Genomic DNA, 13939 nt, shown 5'->3' on the forward strand with positions numbered 1-13939 from the left:
CGTTACATCACAATCTCTATTAGGTAATTGTAAATGTCCTCTGCATGTGGGTTCAACAAGTGATTTCGTAAAAATGGGAATTGCCGTGTCCCATGTTGTTGTCATCTTCCCATCTGTTTCCTGCATTACTGCACCCTTCCCTCTCCTGGCCATTTCATCACACCAGCAAAGCAGCCTTCCACAGCCGTCTGAATGGCAAGTGGACTTACAGTAGAGCACTCTCAACAGCCATCCATCCATTATCCAAACTGCTCTCAGGGTCACGGGGATGCTGGAGCCTATCCCAGCAGTCACTGGGTGGCAGGTGGGGAGATACCCTGGACAGGCCACCAGGCCATCACAGGGCCCACACATTCACACCTTGGGACAATTTAGTATGGCTAATTCACCTGACCTACATGGCCTTGGACTGTGGGAGGAAACCAGAGCACCCGCAGGAAACCCCCGCAGACACGAGGAGAAGATGCAAACTCCATACAGAGGACGACCCAAGATGACCCCTAAGGTTGCACAACCCTGGGACTCGAACCAGGGCCTTCTTGCTGTGAGACAACTGCGGTAACCATTGATTTGATATACTTTAATGATCCCCGTAGAGAAATTACACTGCATTTAACCCATCCTAGTTGTGTAGCTAGGAGCAGTGGGCAGCCGCCCTGCAGCACCCGGGGACCACCTCCAGTTCTTCTTGCCATGCCTCGGTCAAGGGCACAGACAGGTGGGATGCTGGAGCCTATCCCAGCAGTCACCGGGTAGCACCCTGGACAGGCTGCCAGACCATCATCGGCCGACACACACACACACACACACACACACACACACACACACACACACACACACACACACACACACACACACACACACACACATTCACTCCTATGGACAATGTAGTACAGCCGATTCACCCGACCTACATGTCTTTGGACTGTGGGAGGAAATCGGAGCCCCCGAGGAAACTCACGCAGACACGGGGAGAATATGCAAACTCCACACAGAGGACGACCTGGGGACAACCCCCAAGGTTGGACTACCCCGGAGCTCGAACCCAGGAGCTTCTTGCTGTGAGGCGACCATGCTAACCACTGCGCCACCATGCCACCAGGACTCTCAGCGGGCATAACAAAAACTTTTTTAACACAAGTTTTGACAGAACTAAAATCGTCATGATAATCACCAGAAGAACTTCACTGCTGAAGGAAATGAGACTTGTCCAGTCTAGCATCTATAGCTACCCTTCCACCATCACACATCAGAGGTTTGCAGAGGCTCCTCATTGTGCAGGTGATGCTAGTCTGAGTTCTCTTGCAGTACGTGACCGTTCCCTCTCATTTTTACATTACTGATCAAGGCCAAGTTCCAAACATTGGAGAAAACTCAACCACTACTTCATTATGTGCAGAATTAACTACAGCTTAATCATACCAAAATATTGCCTCGGTAATAAAATAAGTTGGCAGGCATGCTTAAAGCTGTGATTTTACTTTACTTTGAGACCACACAAGAGGGTGACTATGTTCTGCAATACTAAATCTCAGTGGTAATAAAATACTATTCTTAGATTCTTTAACCACATCATACCTAAATTATGAGGTCAGAGTGTCATGAAGCATTGTGCCCCTGCAAAGTACACTGCAATATACTTATTTTGGGGTTGATGGAGGGTGCTGTTAACAGTGTAGTAAAGCGGTTAACAGATTGTTGGAGGTGAGATGAGCCCCCATGACCAGCTCTTACCTTCTTCTTGGCAGAGTGCTGGAGGAGCTCGGCGATCTGCACCTTGTCCTGCTGCAGCCTCCTCTTCATCAGCTTGGAGCAGTTCACGTTGACTGCCTCTAGGATGTGTGAGGCGTTATAGTCCACAAAGGGTCTGCTGTCAATGAGCAGCACCCTGTCCAGTCCCCCCTCTAGCAGAGCCACCAGCCCCTCCGCCCCAATGGGCTGCACTGCACTCACCCCTGCGCTCCCAGCCCCGGATCCGCATCTGGACCCGACTCGAGCTCCCATGGGAGACTCAGACATGATGATTACTTCTCTGTTTTCCCTGAGAGCCCCCCTTCTCCTCTTCCTCCTACCCCTCTCCTTTCCTCCCTCGTCCTCTTCTTCGTCGTGCTGGGCTGGCGGTCCAGTGAAGTGACGCAGCCTGGCAAGGGCCCTCAGGAGATGAACAGCTCCATTGTGTCGGCTGGGTATGATGTCATCCTGATGGCGCTTGGCAGCCCGAACCCCAGGCACAGAGAGAGAGAGAGAGAGAGAGAGAGAGAGAGAGAGAGAAAGAGAGAGAGAGAAAGAGACTTCCCTATGGCTCTGAAAGACTAAAAGCCAAAACCTCCGCTATCTTTCTTGTGTTTGTGAGATTTGGTGTGTGTGTGTGTGCATGTAGAATTGTGTACAAGGAAAGTAAGACGTATGTATATGCCAAACGGTGTGTCCAGAGCAGCCTAATTTTGCAAGTGGAGAAGGCTTTTGGGGGGGTGTGTGTGGAGGGGGAAGGGCAAGTTCATTCACACTATTGCACGAGTGAGACAAAAGAGGTCTTTTCTCCTGGACTGTGTGACGATTACATCATCGTTCATCTCGTTCCTTGTCTTCATGCTTAAGTGGTTATCGGCCTTGAAAGAACGAAAGGAGACAAAAACGACATGGAGAATTAGATTCACTCCTTGGCTTGAAGCATGCATTCATTAAGTGCTGTTCTACACAAATGTAGCTCAAAGTCTGAGTGGGTTTCCAGTGTCATATGTTCTCTTTCTGAAGTGGTATCCAAAGGAGCAGGACCAATGCAGATTCATCATAGGATCAGCTGGAAACGGTTCAAGAAATCTAGTCTATGATTCTACGACTAGCCTTATAAATGGTGGATTTTCAATCCGCTGACACAGGGCCCCCAGATAAAGCTCCGATGAATTGTCCACACATTTGTGTGTGTGTGTATATATATGTGTGTGTGCTTACGTGTGTTCCACTGTATGGGATTTTGTGACACATGCAATAGAGTTTCCAACTTCCTGTTAAAGCATCCTCTCCTGTAGCCGCCTGAGTCAGAATGCTACGCCATGAGCCCAGGAAATTCCCTTGTGCCATTAAAACGGCAGTCACGGCAAGTAACGCAAGCACAAAGAATTTCCCCAAATGTGTTTCTCCATGAACAGACCACCCACAGGGGACAGTCGCACAGATCCTCTGGCAAGATAATCAAAAGCGAGGTTAAAAAATAATAACAAAAAATGCCCAATTGTTTACTGTTGACATTTGCCGAACTTGACACCGAGAGTGCATTAAGTGTCTGACCAGAGGGAAGTTTACTGTCAGAAGCTGCAAGCTCTCGCTGTCTAACTTTGGAACCCAAGATGTCAATCAATGGATTCAATCTATCAATGGAATCAATGGAATCTTCAGTCAATGGAAGACACACATTTTCACAGCCACCGTCTCACTACGGGTCAGCTGTCTTCTCAAGATCAAAGTTCTACTTGATGCTCTCCTCAATACTGTTTGTTCCTAAAGTCCTTTTACAAGAACTTTAACTGGAAGGTAGTTTGGGGTCATATTCTAAATAACTGGTGGTATAAGTGTATGACAGAGGGGACAGAGCAAACCCTAAAACTGTTAGAAATCAAAACACACATGATCTGTTGTGACAGAAGCAAGAATAGAAGAACTAGATCAGTAAGTCTACTCGTATTAAGTCAAAGTGTTTGAAAGAAAGAAAGAAAGAAAGAAAGAAAGAAAGAAAGAAAGAAAGAAAGAAAGAAAGAAAGAAAGAAAGAAAGAAAGAAAGAAAGAAAGAAAAAGACAGGAAGAAAGAAAGAAAGAAAGAAAGACAGAAAGAACGAAAGAAAGAAAGACAGAAACAAACAAACAAAACACAGAAAGACAAAGAAAAAGAAACACAGACGGACAAAGACAGAAAGAAAGAAACAACGAAAGAAAGAAAGACAAGAAGACAGAAACAAACAAACAAACACAGAAAGACAGAGAGAAAGAAAAACAGAAAGAAAGAAAAACAAATAAAGAAACAAAGACAGACAAACAAACAAACAAACAAAGAGAAAGAAACAAAAACAAAGAAAGAAAGAACGAAAGCCTGAGGCATCAGCTTTACTCATCATGTTCAAATTCACACTTTAAAATTGAATAATTGGTACTCCCACATGTTCAAAGCTGGGGCATTCCACGTGAATATGAGGTTACAAGCTCTCCAACAACATCTGATCTTCTAATCTAATCATCAAATAACCAGCTCCCTCCCGGCTCTTCAGAACAGATGGCAACCTTCTAATCTAATTACAGCCCTATCACCGTTTGTGTCAACCACTGTTAGAAAGTATCCATGTAATTGTAATGTTTGAGAAAGATCACAGGGTAATCAAGGGTGAAGCGCTCCTCCAGCTCCCATCCTGTAGGAGGACAGACGAGGACACCTCTGCTCCACTGAGAGCTCCACACACACGCTGATCTGATGAGTTTGGAATTTGTGTGTGTGTGTGTGTGTGTGTGTGTGTGTGTGTGTGTGTGTGTGTGTGTGTGTGTGTGTGTGTGTGTGTGTGTGTGTGTGTCACTGGAAAAGTGGGAATGACACACTGATTGTAGCCAGGTGTGTCTGTTCTGGTGTGCAGAAGCTAACACGTTCAATCATAACCAAGTCTGTTCCATCACTAGATATCATTGAAACCAAATGTCTTCTCCAGCTTGTAAAACAACTCAACACCACCACTCAGGTCACCGGCACAAAGACAAGACAAAGTGTGACACCTTTTGTATGAACAGTCATTCAAAACTTCTAGTAAATTTGCCACAATGGCTAGTTGGCAGATGTCCCTGGGTTTCATATGCTGACTTCACATTTAGGGCTATGATGAGTGCAGTCACATGATAATGTGATTGTCCACTTCCACACTAAATGGTTTATCTCATCTCATCTCATCTTCAGCCGCTTCTCCGGGGTCGGGTCGCAGTGGCTGCAAGCCAAGTAGGGCACTCCAGAAGTCCCTCTCCCCAGCAACGCCCTCCAGCTCCTCCTGGGAGATACCAAGACGTTCCCAGGCCAGATTGGACATGTAGTCCCTCCAGCGAGTTCTGGGGCTACCCCGGGGTCTCTTCCCAGTTGGACATGCCCAGAAAACCTCCAAAGGGAGGCACCCAGGAGGCATCCTAATCAGATGCCCGAACCACCTCAACTGGCTCCTCTTGACATGAAGGAGCAGCGGCTCTACACCGAGCTCCCTCCGGATGTCCGAGCTCCTCACCCTATCTCTAAGGCTGAGCCCAAACACCCTACGGAGGAAATTCCTTTATAAACTCTTTTATATTCATATAACTCCTTTAAATGTATAACTCATTTATATATATAGATAAATGGTTTATTGAATGACAAAGTCTTTTTAATGGGCTACTGGCACACATGGCTTGTAGCCTAACACTGAAAAGACTATCAGCCAGTATAAATGACTGAACTTCAAGACAAATGACTTGTTGAGAATTAACAACCTGCCAAGTTCCCCACTTTCAAATGAGCCATCTACAATGGGTGTGGACCAAACCTGCACCCAAACCTGTTAGTTGGCTGTGAGCAGAGGCTAATAACTTGCTCAACAGCAGGCAATCAAAGGACTTTGCCCCATGGCTGACATGAAAAGATGAGCGGGTTACACTCAGACAGAAATGTAATGGCAGCTCCATGGCAGACGGGCTGAGCTGTGCCAAAAATACACTGCCAGTAAGACCTGCATGTAACATGACAGGAGCTGTTGAAAAGTTCCTTATTTTAGTAAGTCTTCATACAAAGTAACAAGATCTCTGCTCTTACAAAGCTCTTCAGATGGATTCGAGCTCCCAAAAAGGCTTCCTAAACCCTATGACTTTAACCAAAGTAAGTCTCTTGAATGTTATGACACATTTAACATACTCTCTTGTGGAATATGACTATGAAGAGAAAACAAAAAAATGACACCATGTTGAATGAGTTCCTCGTAATTGGAAAAATTAGTTTGAGGGATAAAACATAAGTATGCTATGATAAGCAGAATATGTTGATGTTTATGCAGAACAGGGAAGTCAGGCCATTCTTTGTGTGAGGTTCATTTTTCCAATGGATAACCCACTTCCACATAAGCACGAGTCCCGAATGACAGAGAAAGTTGACCCTTCTAATAAAACAACTTCATCATTGTTAAGCCCATTCAATAGGCCTTTCTACCTTCTGTCATAGGGCAGCTCTGCGGGGCACCTCAGTTAGCCACCTGATTCAGCCCTCAAATGACAACGGTAAATAAAAAAGAGCCTTGATTAAAATGGGAGGAATCTACAGCCCCAAAACCCAGAGACATGTGATCTGAAGATCACAGAAACCAGACCACCTTTGATGAGAGAGGTTATGGTCTTATCAAAAGTGAGATATTGAAAATGAAATGTTGGACTGGTGCGGAGACAGCAGCTCCCTCAGTACAGCCCAACTCTGACTGTGTCTGCCGACTTCCTGACATCTTTAGCGACCTGTCGTCCATATGGCCACAGTGAAACACGGACACAAATAAAGTAGCACAGTGGTCAGCCAAGCTTCTAAAATGTGTGAGGTGGACATACTTCACGTCAGCTTGAGGTCGATGTGTGTTAAGTTCATTTAAAGTGAAGTGACTCGGGATGCAAGCGTGGGCGCACTCATAGGAACTTCACTCCAGGAACATTTGGCTTCAGGCGGGCTGATGACATCACATGGGCCGAGATGGAAACAGCATGTCTGCTTGGCAGCACACCTCAGCAACTGGTCATCTATTCTAATTTGTGTGTTTGATGTGCTCTCAGCTTTCCTTGCTGGAGTCATGTTCGAGCTAAATTGCCTTTTGGAAAAAAAAGAACAGATACTCCAAGGAGCAAGCCATAACTTATTTAGAAGACCTTCACACTTAAAATGACAACTTTAGTTTTCTTATTTTGTCACGCAAAACTTTAAAGATGAATTTATATGCCGTCTGTACGACTTACGACAACTCCAGCAATAGACCTACATGTAAATAGGAATAACTTTATTATAAGGACAGAAACCACTGAGATCAGGGTTTCAATTTGTGTCATTATCAAGAGACAAAATTAGGAGCTGCCTCATTACGACCAGGCCACCGAGTTCGTAGACTCATGTATTCTGCTTGAGAATTTTGTCCCTTGCTGTTTTTTGACAAATCTAGACTGGCCCATCTGAAATCAAAAGTACAACATATTTGACTTCACTCTAATTTGGATTTCAAAGGTGGATCCAGGGGGCGTCTAGGTGGCATGGTGGTCTATTCTGTTGCCCACCAACACGGGGATCGCCAGTTCGAATCCCCATGTTACCTCCAGCTTTGTCAGTCATTCCTACAGACACAATTGGCTGTGTCTGCAGGTGGGAAGCCGGATGTGGGTATGTGTCCTGGTCGCTGCACTAGCGCCTCCTCTGGTCAGTCAGGGCGCCTGTTTGTGGGGGAGGGGGAACTGGGGGGAATCGCATGATTCTCCCACGCACTATGTTCCCCTGATGAAATTCCTCACTGTCAGGTGAAAAGCAGCGGCTGGCGACTCCACATGTATCGGAGGATGCATGTGGTAGTCTGCAGCCCTCCCTGGATCGGCAGAGGGGGTGGAGCAATGACCGGGACAGCTTGTAAGAGTGGAGTAACTGGCCGGGTGCAATTGGGGAGAAAAAAAAAGGGGGGGGGTGGATCCAAGTTTAAACATTCACATTCATGTTTGTACATCTTATTCTTGGATCAGAGACTGTCGCGTGTGTTGGTAAATGTGTTGGTAGATGATGAATAAAACATGCTTGAGTTCCTCTTCTGAGGAGCAACACTAATCAAGGCCTGTTGGAAACAGTCAAATGCTGCCCACTTCTACAGGCTCACTGTGCAAACAAAATATAAAACTGTTGTTAATCACTACTGTATCTTCTGCTATAATGCCACTGAGCAGTCCAAATGAAGCCCGTCATAAACACAAGTACGCCTTAATAACCATCAGTAAAATTCGTACTGACTATTTAGAAACAAAAAACACAATGTCTTTCAAACATCTGATATCTCGCTGGATATTTGTACAAGAGAACTAACATCCCTAACTTTATTTACTTCCTTGTTGATTCAACTTTACAATGGCACCCGATGTGTGTTTCATGTGAGCGACCAAAGTGAAATTCCCTGTATCTGCAAACTTATCAGCTAATGAACCAGATTCTGGTCTGACCAACGAAAGGCACAAACAGCTTAGAGGACGTCTGAAGACATACAGGAAGAAACCAGGCACACAACTGCTGCAGTCAGCCAAATGCTTCCCAAATCTCATCTTCATAAAATTAAAATCTTGACATGCTAACTTAAAACAAATGAATAAGTGGTAAGTAGACAGACCGACAGATAGATAGACAGACAGACAGACAGACAGACAGACAGACAGACAGACAGATAGAAGGTGAGGTGTCCTTTCATAGAGTGGTCTTCTAAAGCCAGTGCAATGTACCAGAGAGCCTTGACTGCAGGTTCCTGGTCAGTAAAGTAGTGTAGCAGCCTCCACCAGACTGCCCAGTAATGTAGTGTAGCAGCCTCCACTAGACTAACTTGTCAGTAAAATAGTGTAGCAGCCTCCACTAGACTACCTTGTCAGTAAAATAGTGTAGCAGCCTCCACCAGACTACCTGGTCAGTAAAGTAGTGTAGCAGCCTCCACTAGACTACCTTGTCAGTAAAATAGTGTAGCAGCCTCCACCAGACTACCTGGTCAGTAAAGTAGTGTAGCAGCCTCCACCAGACTACCTGGTCAGTAAAGTAGTGTAGCAGCCTCCACCAGACTACCTGGTCAGTATTGTAGCAGCCTCCACCAGACTACCTGGTCAGTAAAGTAGTGTAGCAGCCTCCACCAGACTACCTGGTCAGTAAAATAGTGTAGCAGCCTCCACCAGACTACCTGGTCAGTAAAGTAGTGTAACAGCCTCGACCAGACTACCTGGTCAGTAAAGTAGTGTAGCAGCCTCCACCAGACTACCTGGTCAGTAAAATACTGTAGCTGCCTCCACCAGACTACCTGGTCTGTAAACTAGTGTAGCAGCCTCCACCAGACTACCTGGTCTGTAAACTAGTGTAGCAGCCTCCACCAGACTATCTGGTCACTAAACTAGTCGAGCAGCTTCCACCAGACTACCTGGTCAGTAAAGTAGTGTAGCAGCCTCCACCAAACTACCTGGTCAGTAAAGAAGTGTAGCAGCCTCCACTAGACTACCTGGTCAGTAAAGTAGTGTAGCAGCCTCCACCAGACCACCTGGTCAGTAAAGTACTGTAGCAGCCTCCACCTGACTACCTGGTCAGTAAAGTAGTGTAGCAGCCTCCACCAGACTACCTGGTAAGTAAAGTAGTGTAGCAGCCTCCACTAGACTACCTGGTCAGTAAAGTAGTGTAGCAGCCTCCACCAGACTACCTGGTCAGTAAAGTAGTGTGGCAGCCTCCACCAGACTACCTGGTCAGTAAACTAGAGTAGAAGCCTCCACCATACTACCTGGTCAGTAAAGTAGTGTAGCAGCCTCCACCAGACTACCTGGTCAGTAAAGTATTGTAGCAGCCTCCACCAGACTACCTGGTCAGTAAACTAGTCGAGCAGCTTCCACCAGACAACCTGGTCAGTAAAGTAGTGTAGCAGCCTCCACCAGACTACCTGGTCTGTAGTGTAGCAGCCTCCACCAGACTACCTGGTCAGTAAAGTAGTGTAGCAGCCTCCACTACACTACCTGGTCAGTAAAGTAGTGTAGCAGCCTCCACCAGACTACCTGGTCAGTAATGTAGTGTAGCAGCCTCCACCAAACTACCTGGTCAGTAGTGTAGCAGCCTCCACTAGACTACCTGGTCAGTAAAATAGTGTAGCAGCCTTCACCAGACTACCTGGTCAGTAAAATAGTGTAGCAGCCTCCACCAGACTACCTGGTCAGTAAACTAGTGTAGCAGCCTCCACCAGACTACCTGGTCAGTAAAGTAGTGTAACAGCCTCCACCAGACTACCTGGTCAGTAAAGTAGTGTAGCAGCCTCCACCAGACTACCTGGTCAGTAAAGTAGTGTAGCAGCCTCCACCAGACTACCTGGTCAGTAAAATAGTGTAGCAGCCTCCACCTGACTACCTGGTCAGTAGTGTAGCAGCCTCCACTAGACTACCTGGTCAGTAAAGTAGTGTAGCAGCCTCCACCAGACTACCTGGTCAGTAAAATAGTGTAGCAGCCTCCACTAAACTACCTGGTCATTAGTGTAGCAGCCTCCACTAAACTACCTGGTCAGTAAAGTAGTGTAACAGCCTCCACCAGACTACCTGGTCAGTAAACTAGTGTAGCAGCCTCCACCAGACTACCTGGTCAGTAAAGTAGTGTAGCAGCCTCCACCACACTACCTGGTCAGCAAACTAGTGTAGCAGCCTCCACCAGACTACCTGGTCAGTAAAGTAGTGTAACAGCCTCCACCAGACTACCTGGTCAGTAAAGTAGTGTAGCAGCCTCCACCAGACTACCTAGTCAGTAGTGTAGCAGCCTCCACTAGACTACCTGGTCAGTAAAATAGTGTAGCAGCCTCCACCAGACTACCTGGTCAGTAAACTAGTGTAGAAGCCTCCACCATACTACCTGGTCAGTAAAGTAGTGTAGCAGCCTCCACCAGACTACCTGGTCAGTAAAGTATTGTAGCAGCCCCCACCAGACTACCTGGTCAGTAAACTAGTCGAGCAGCTTCCACCAGACTACCTGGTCAGTAAAGTAGTGTAGCAGCCTCCACCAGACTACCTGGTCAGTAGTGTAGCAGCCTCCACCAGACTACCTGGTCAGTAAAGTAGTGTAGCAGCCTCCACTACACTACCTGGTCAGTAAAGTAGTGTAGCAGCCTCCACCAGACTACCTGGTCAGTAATGTAATGTAGCAGCCTCCACCAAACTACCTGGTCAGTAGTGTAGCAGCCTTCACTAGACTACCTGGTCAGTAAAATAGTGTAGCAGCCTTCACCAGACTACCTGGTCAGTAAACTAGTGTAGCAGCCTCCACCAGACTACCTGGTCAGTAAAGTAGTGTAGCAGCCTCCACCAGACTACCTGGTCAGTAAAGTAGTGTAACAGCCTCCACCAGACTACCTGGTCAGTAAAGTAGTGTAGCAGCCTCCACCAGACTACCTGGTCAGTAAAGTAGTGTAGCAGCCTCCACCAGACTACCTAGTCAGTAGTGTAGCAGCCTCCACTAGACTACCTGGTCAGTAAAATAGTGTAGCAGCCTCCACTAGACTACCTGGTCAGTAAACTAGTGTAGAAGCCTCCACCAGACTACCTGGTCAGTAAAGTAGTGTAGCAGCCTCCACCAGACTACCTGGTCAGTAAACTAGTGTGGAAGCCTCCACCATACTACCTGGTCAGTAAAGTAGTGTAGCAGCCTCCACCAGACTACCTGGTCAGTAAAGTAGTGTAGCAGCCTCCACCAGACTACCTGGTCAGTAATGTAGTGTAGCAGCCTCCACCAGATTACCTGGTCAGTAAAGTAGTGTAGCAGCCTCCACCAGATTACCTGGTCAGTAAAGTAGTGTAGCAGCCTCCACCAGACTACCTGGTCAGTAATGTAGTATAGCAGCCTCCACCAGACTACCTGGTCAGTAGTGTAGCAGCCTCCACCAGATTACCTGGTCAGTAAAGTAGTGTAGCAGCCTCCATCAGACTACCTTGGCCCTGGAAGTCCCTCCACTTACACCACATATTAAGACCGTACACACGCCTCACATGTGTGAATGAAAAAAAAGAGCACAGGGGTTTAAATTGGGAAGTGCTCTTTCGATGCTATGTCACACTCCATTCCTGGCACAGCAGACTCTGTTTCCTCCTCACATCTTCCACGTTTCATGTTTCATGAGGGCTGTAGATGGGGACGTTAAGACAGAATAACTGCCATTAAATAAAGTGCAGTATTAAAAGCCAATTTTATTTACTTTTGAGAAATATGAATGAGTATAAATCATCTTTCAAGGTATCAAATGGACCACAGTATAGGGGACACGTTGACAGCTGTACTGTAGGATTTGGCCCACGATAGCCTTTTGAAATCTAAAACACACAAGGTTTTGTTAACGAGACGACAACGTGTTGAATATGCCATTTATATGAACTTGGGTAATGTGTCAATGTTAGCTGGGTCTTGTTGATCTTCTGATACGTTTTAAACGGTGAAAGAATGACTGGAAATGGGTTGATATGCTAGAACGTAAATAACATACTAAAGTTATGCATGGTGATTTACTTGTCTCATCAGATACCCCATTCGCCACTGAAACCTGTTTGAATACTTAATAATAATAATAAGAGTAATAATAGTTTTTCTTTGCAAAATAGGTTTTTTTTTAAAGATTGCATTTTCCACCTAACTGCATTCCTGTATATCCCTGCGGGTCTTATTTCTCAGCAGCACATGAGTTCAGCCTGATTCACCTTCTGTCTGCTTAGCCGTTCCAAGGTGTTCACCGTCTATAGCTGTTGATATCAAAGGGAAACCGTACGGCACTGGAAAAAAACCTGTCAGAATATGACATCTGGTCCTTGGTTATATCACAGTGAGGTCACTCTCGACTCTGTGGAACATGTCTCACAAATCCACGCCGATCACCTCCATGACCACACATGCACAGCACGGCTCATATCAGAAGATGACACCACAACTCGATAAGATGGGCGCCATAAAAAAAAGAGACCCAGAGTGCCATCTACCTCATCCATCGCACATCACCCAAACTAGGCCAAACGGATCCTCATCATCATCGTGTAATGAGGAAACTTTGAACGTTTGAATCAACCATAGACTTCCCCAATCGGTAGAGACAATAACACGTCTATAAACTCAGTGTACAACAGTTGTTGTGGCGGTGGTCGTGGTGTTGTCCTGTCTTGTGGTTTATAAGTCATAAAAGTGAACGTGGGCCTGGCTGAGCCAGAAACAAGGTTAAAGTTAACTTCGCTGTTTGGAAGTGTGGGCCCATCCATCAGACATGACAGTTGGCCGGTATTTCCATTAGATTTACCAAAACTTCAGCAAGTCGATGGTTTTTCAGCCAAAACCATCACAAACCCACACCGCCGCCGCGGCTCCTACCGGGTCGTCTTCGCCTTGTATTCGTCCATGTCGGAGCTTGACAGTAAACCCAACAGCACATAAAACCGCGGCGGGGTTTTTCTGGTTCGGTAAAACGACTAAACCCGTCACACACATATGTGACTGTTGTGTCAGTAAAGTACGCGGTCGGAACCGGGTTTACCCTGCCGTACTGGGCGACACTCGAACGTTCAACATTTCCTCGGTTCCCTGGCACTTCTCTGCCCCGTACCGAGGCGAGGGGACCCGTGTCAGCGGGTTCTGGGTTAAGCTAGCAGCCGCTCAAACTTCTTCAGCACTCGGTCCTGCTCCCCGGTCACCGACGAGAACGTCGTGTAACGCGCACGGGGAGCCGCGGGACTTAGGCCCCAGCGCGAGATGCTGCCGCCGAGGCGGGCGGTCATCAGACATTTCGGGACTCACCGTTTGAGAACATGCCGTGGAGAAGAAACGCTCCGCGCCGCCGCGCTGTCCGCTCGCTCGGAGCCCTGGTTAGAGACACGGCCGGCTGGAAGTCACCGGGGAAAAGGGCAAAGAAAACACGGACATGAAAGTTGAGGAAGAAAGCGGGGAAACGGTAAGCAAACTTGTGCCATTAAAGATGAGGTCATTGCGATAAAAATAAAAGGATGCCGTCATCGAAGCCAGCCCCAGTCAGGCAAGAACAGACTCTCTTAAAGGGGCAGGCGCCCGGAGGGTCCGAGGCGGCCTGCGCTCGGCCGCACATGTCTGCCGAGGGTCAGGAGTCAGATTTCTGTCCGAGCCTCCACCGAACACCCGCCGAAACATTTGATGTCGCAAAACATCATGCAAATAAAGCTGCACCAC

General features: G+C 46.8%; 1 protein-coding gene across 1 annotated transcript in view; it reads right to left on the minus strand.

The window, feature by feature from the left end:
- Window positions 1-13711, minus strand: part of dusp16 (dual specificity phosphatase 16) — a 29445-nt gene extending 15734 nt beyond the window's left edge. The window contains exons 1-2 of the mRNA XM_056276479.1: window positions 13535-13711; window positions 1735-2609 (exon numbers count right to left, since the gene is read on the minus strand). Coding sequence (XP_056132454.1) covers window positions 1735-2019 — 285 coding nt within the window. The 5' untranslated portion in view covers window positions 2020-2609; window positions 13535-13711. The remainder of the gene's footprint in view (window positions 1-1734; window positions 2610-13534) is intronic.
- Window positions 13712-13939: the final 228 nt, after the last annotated feature.

Source organism: Lampris incognitus, chromosome 3, assembly GCF_029633865.1.
Source record: "Lampris incognitus isolate fLamInc1 chromosome 3, fLamInc1.hap2, whole genome shotgun sequence".
Classification (NCBI taxonomy): domain Eukaryota; kingdom Metazoa; phylum Chordata; class Actinopteri; order Lampriformes; family Lampridae; genus Lampris; species Lampris incognitus.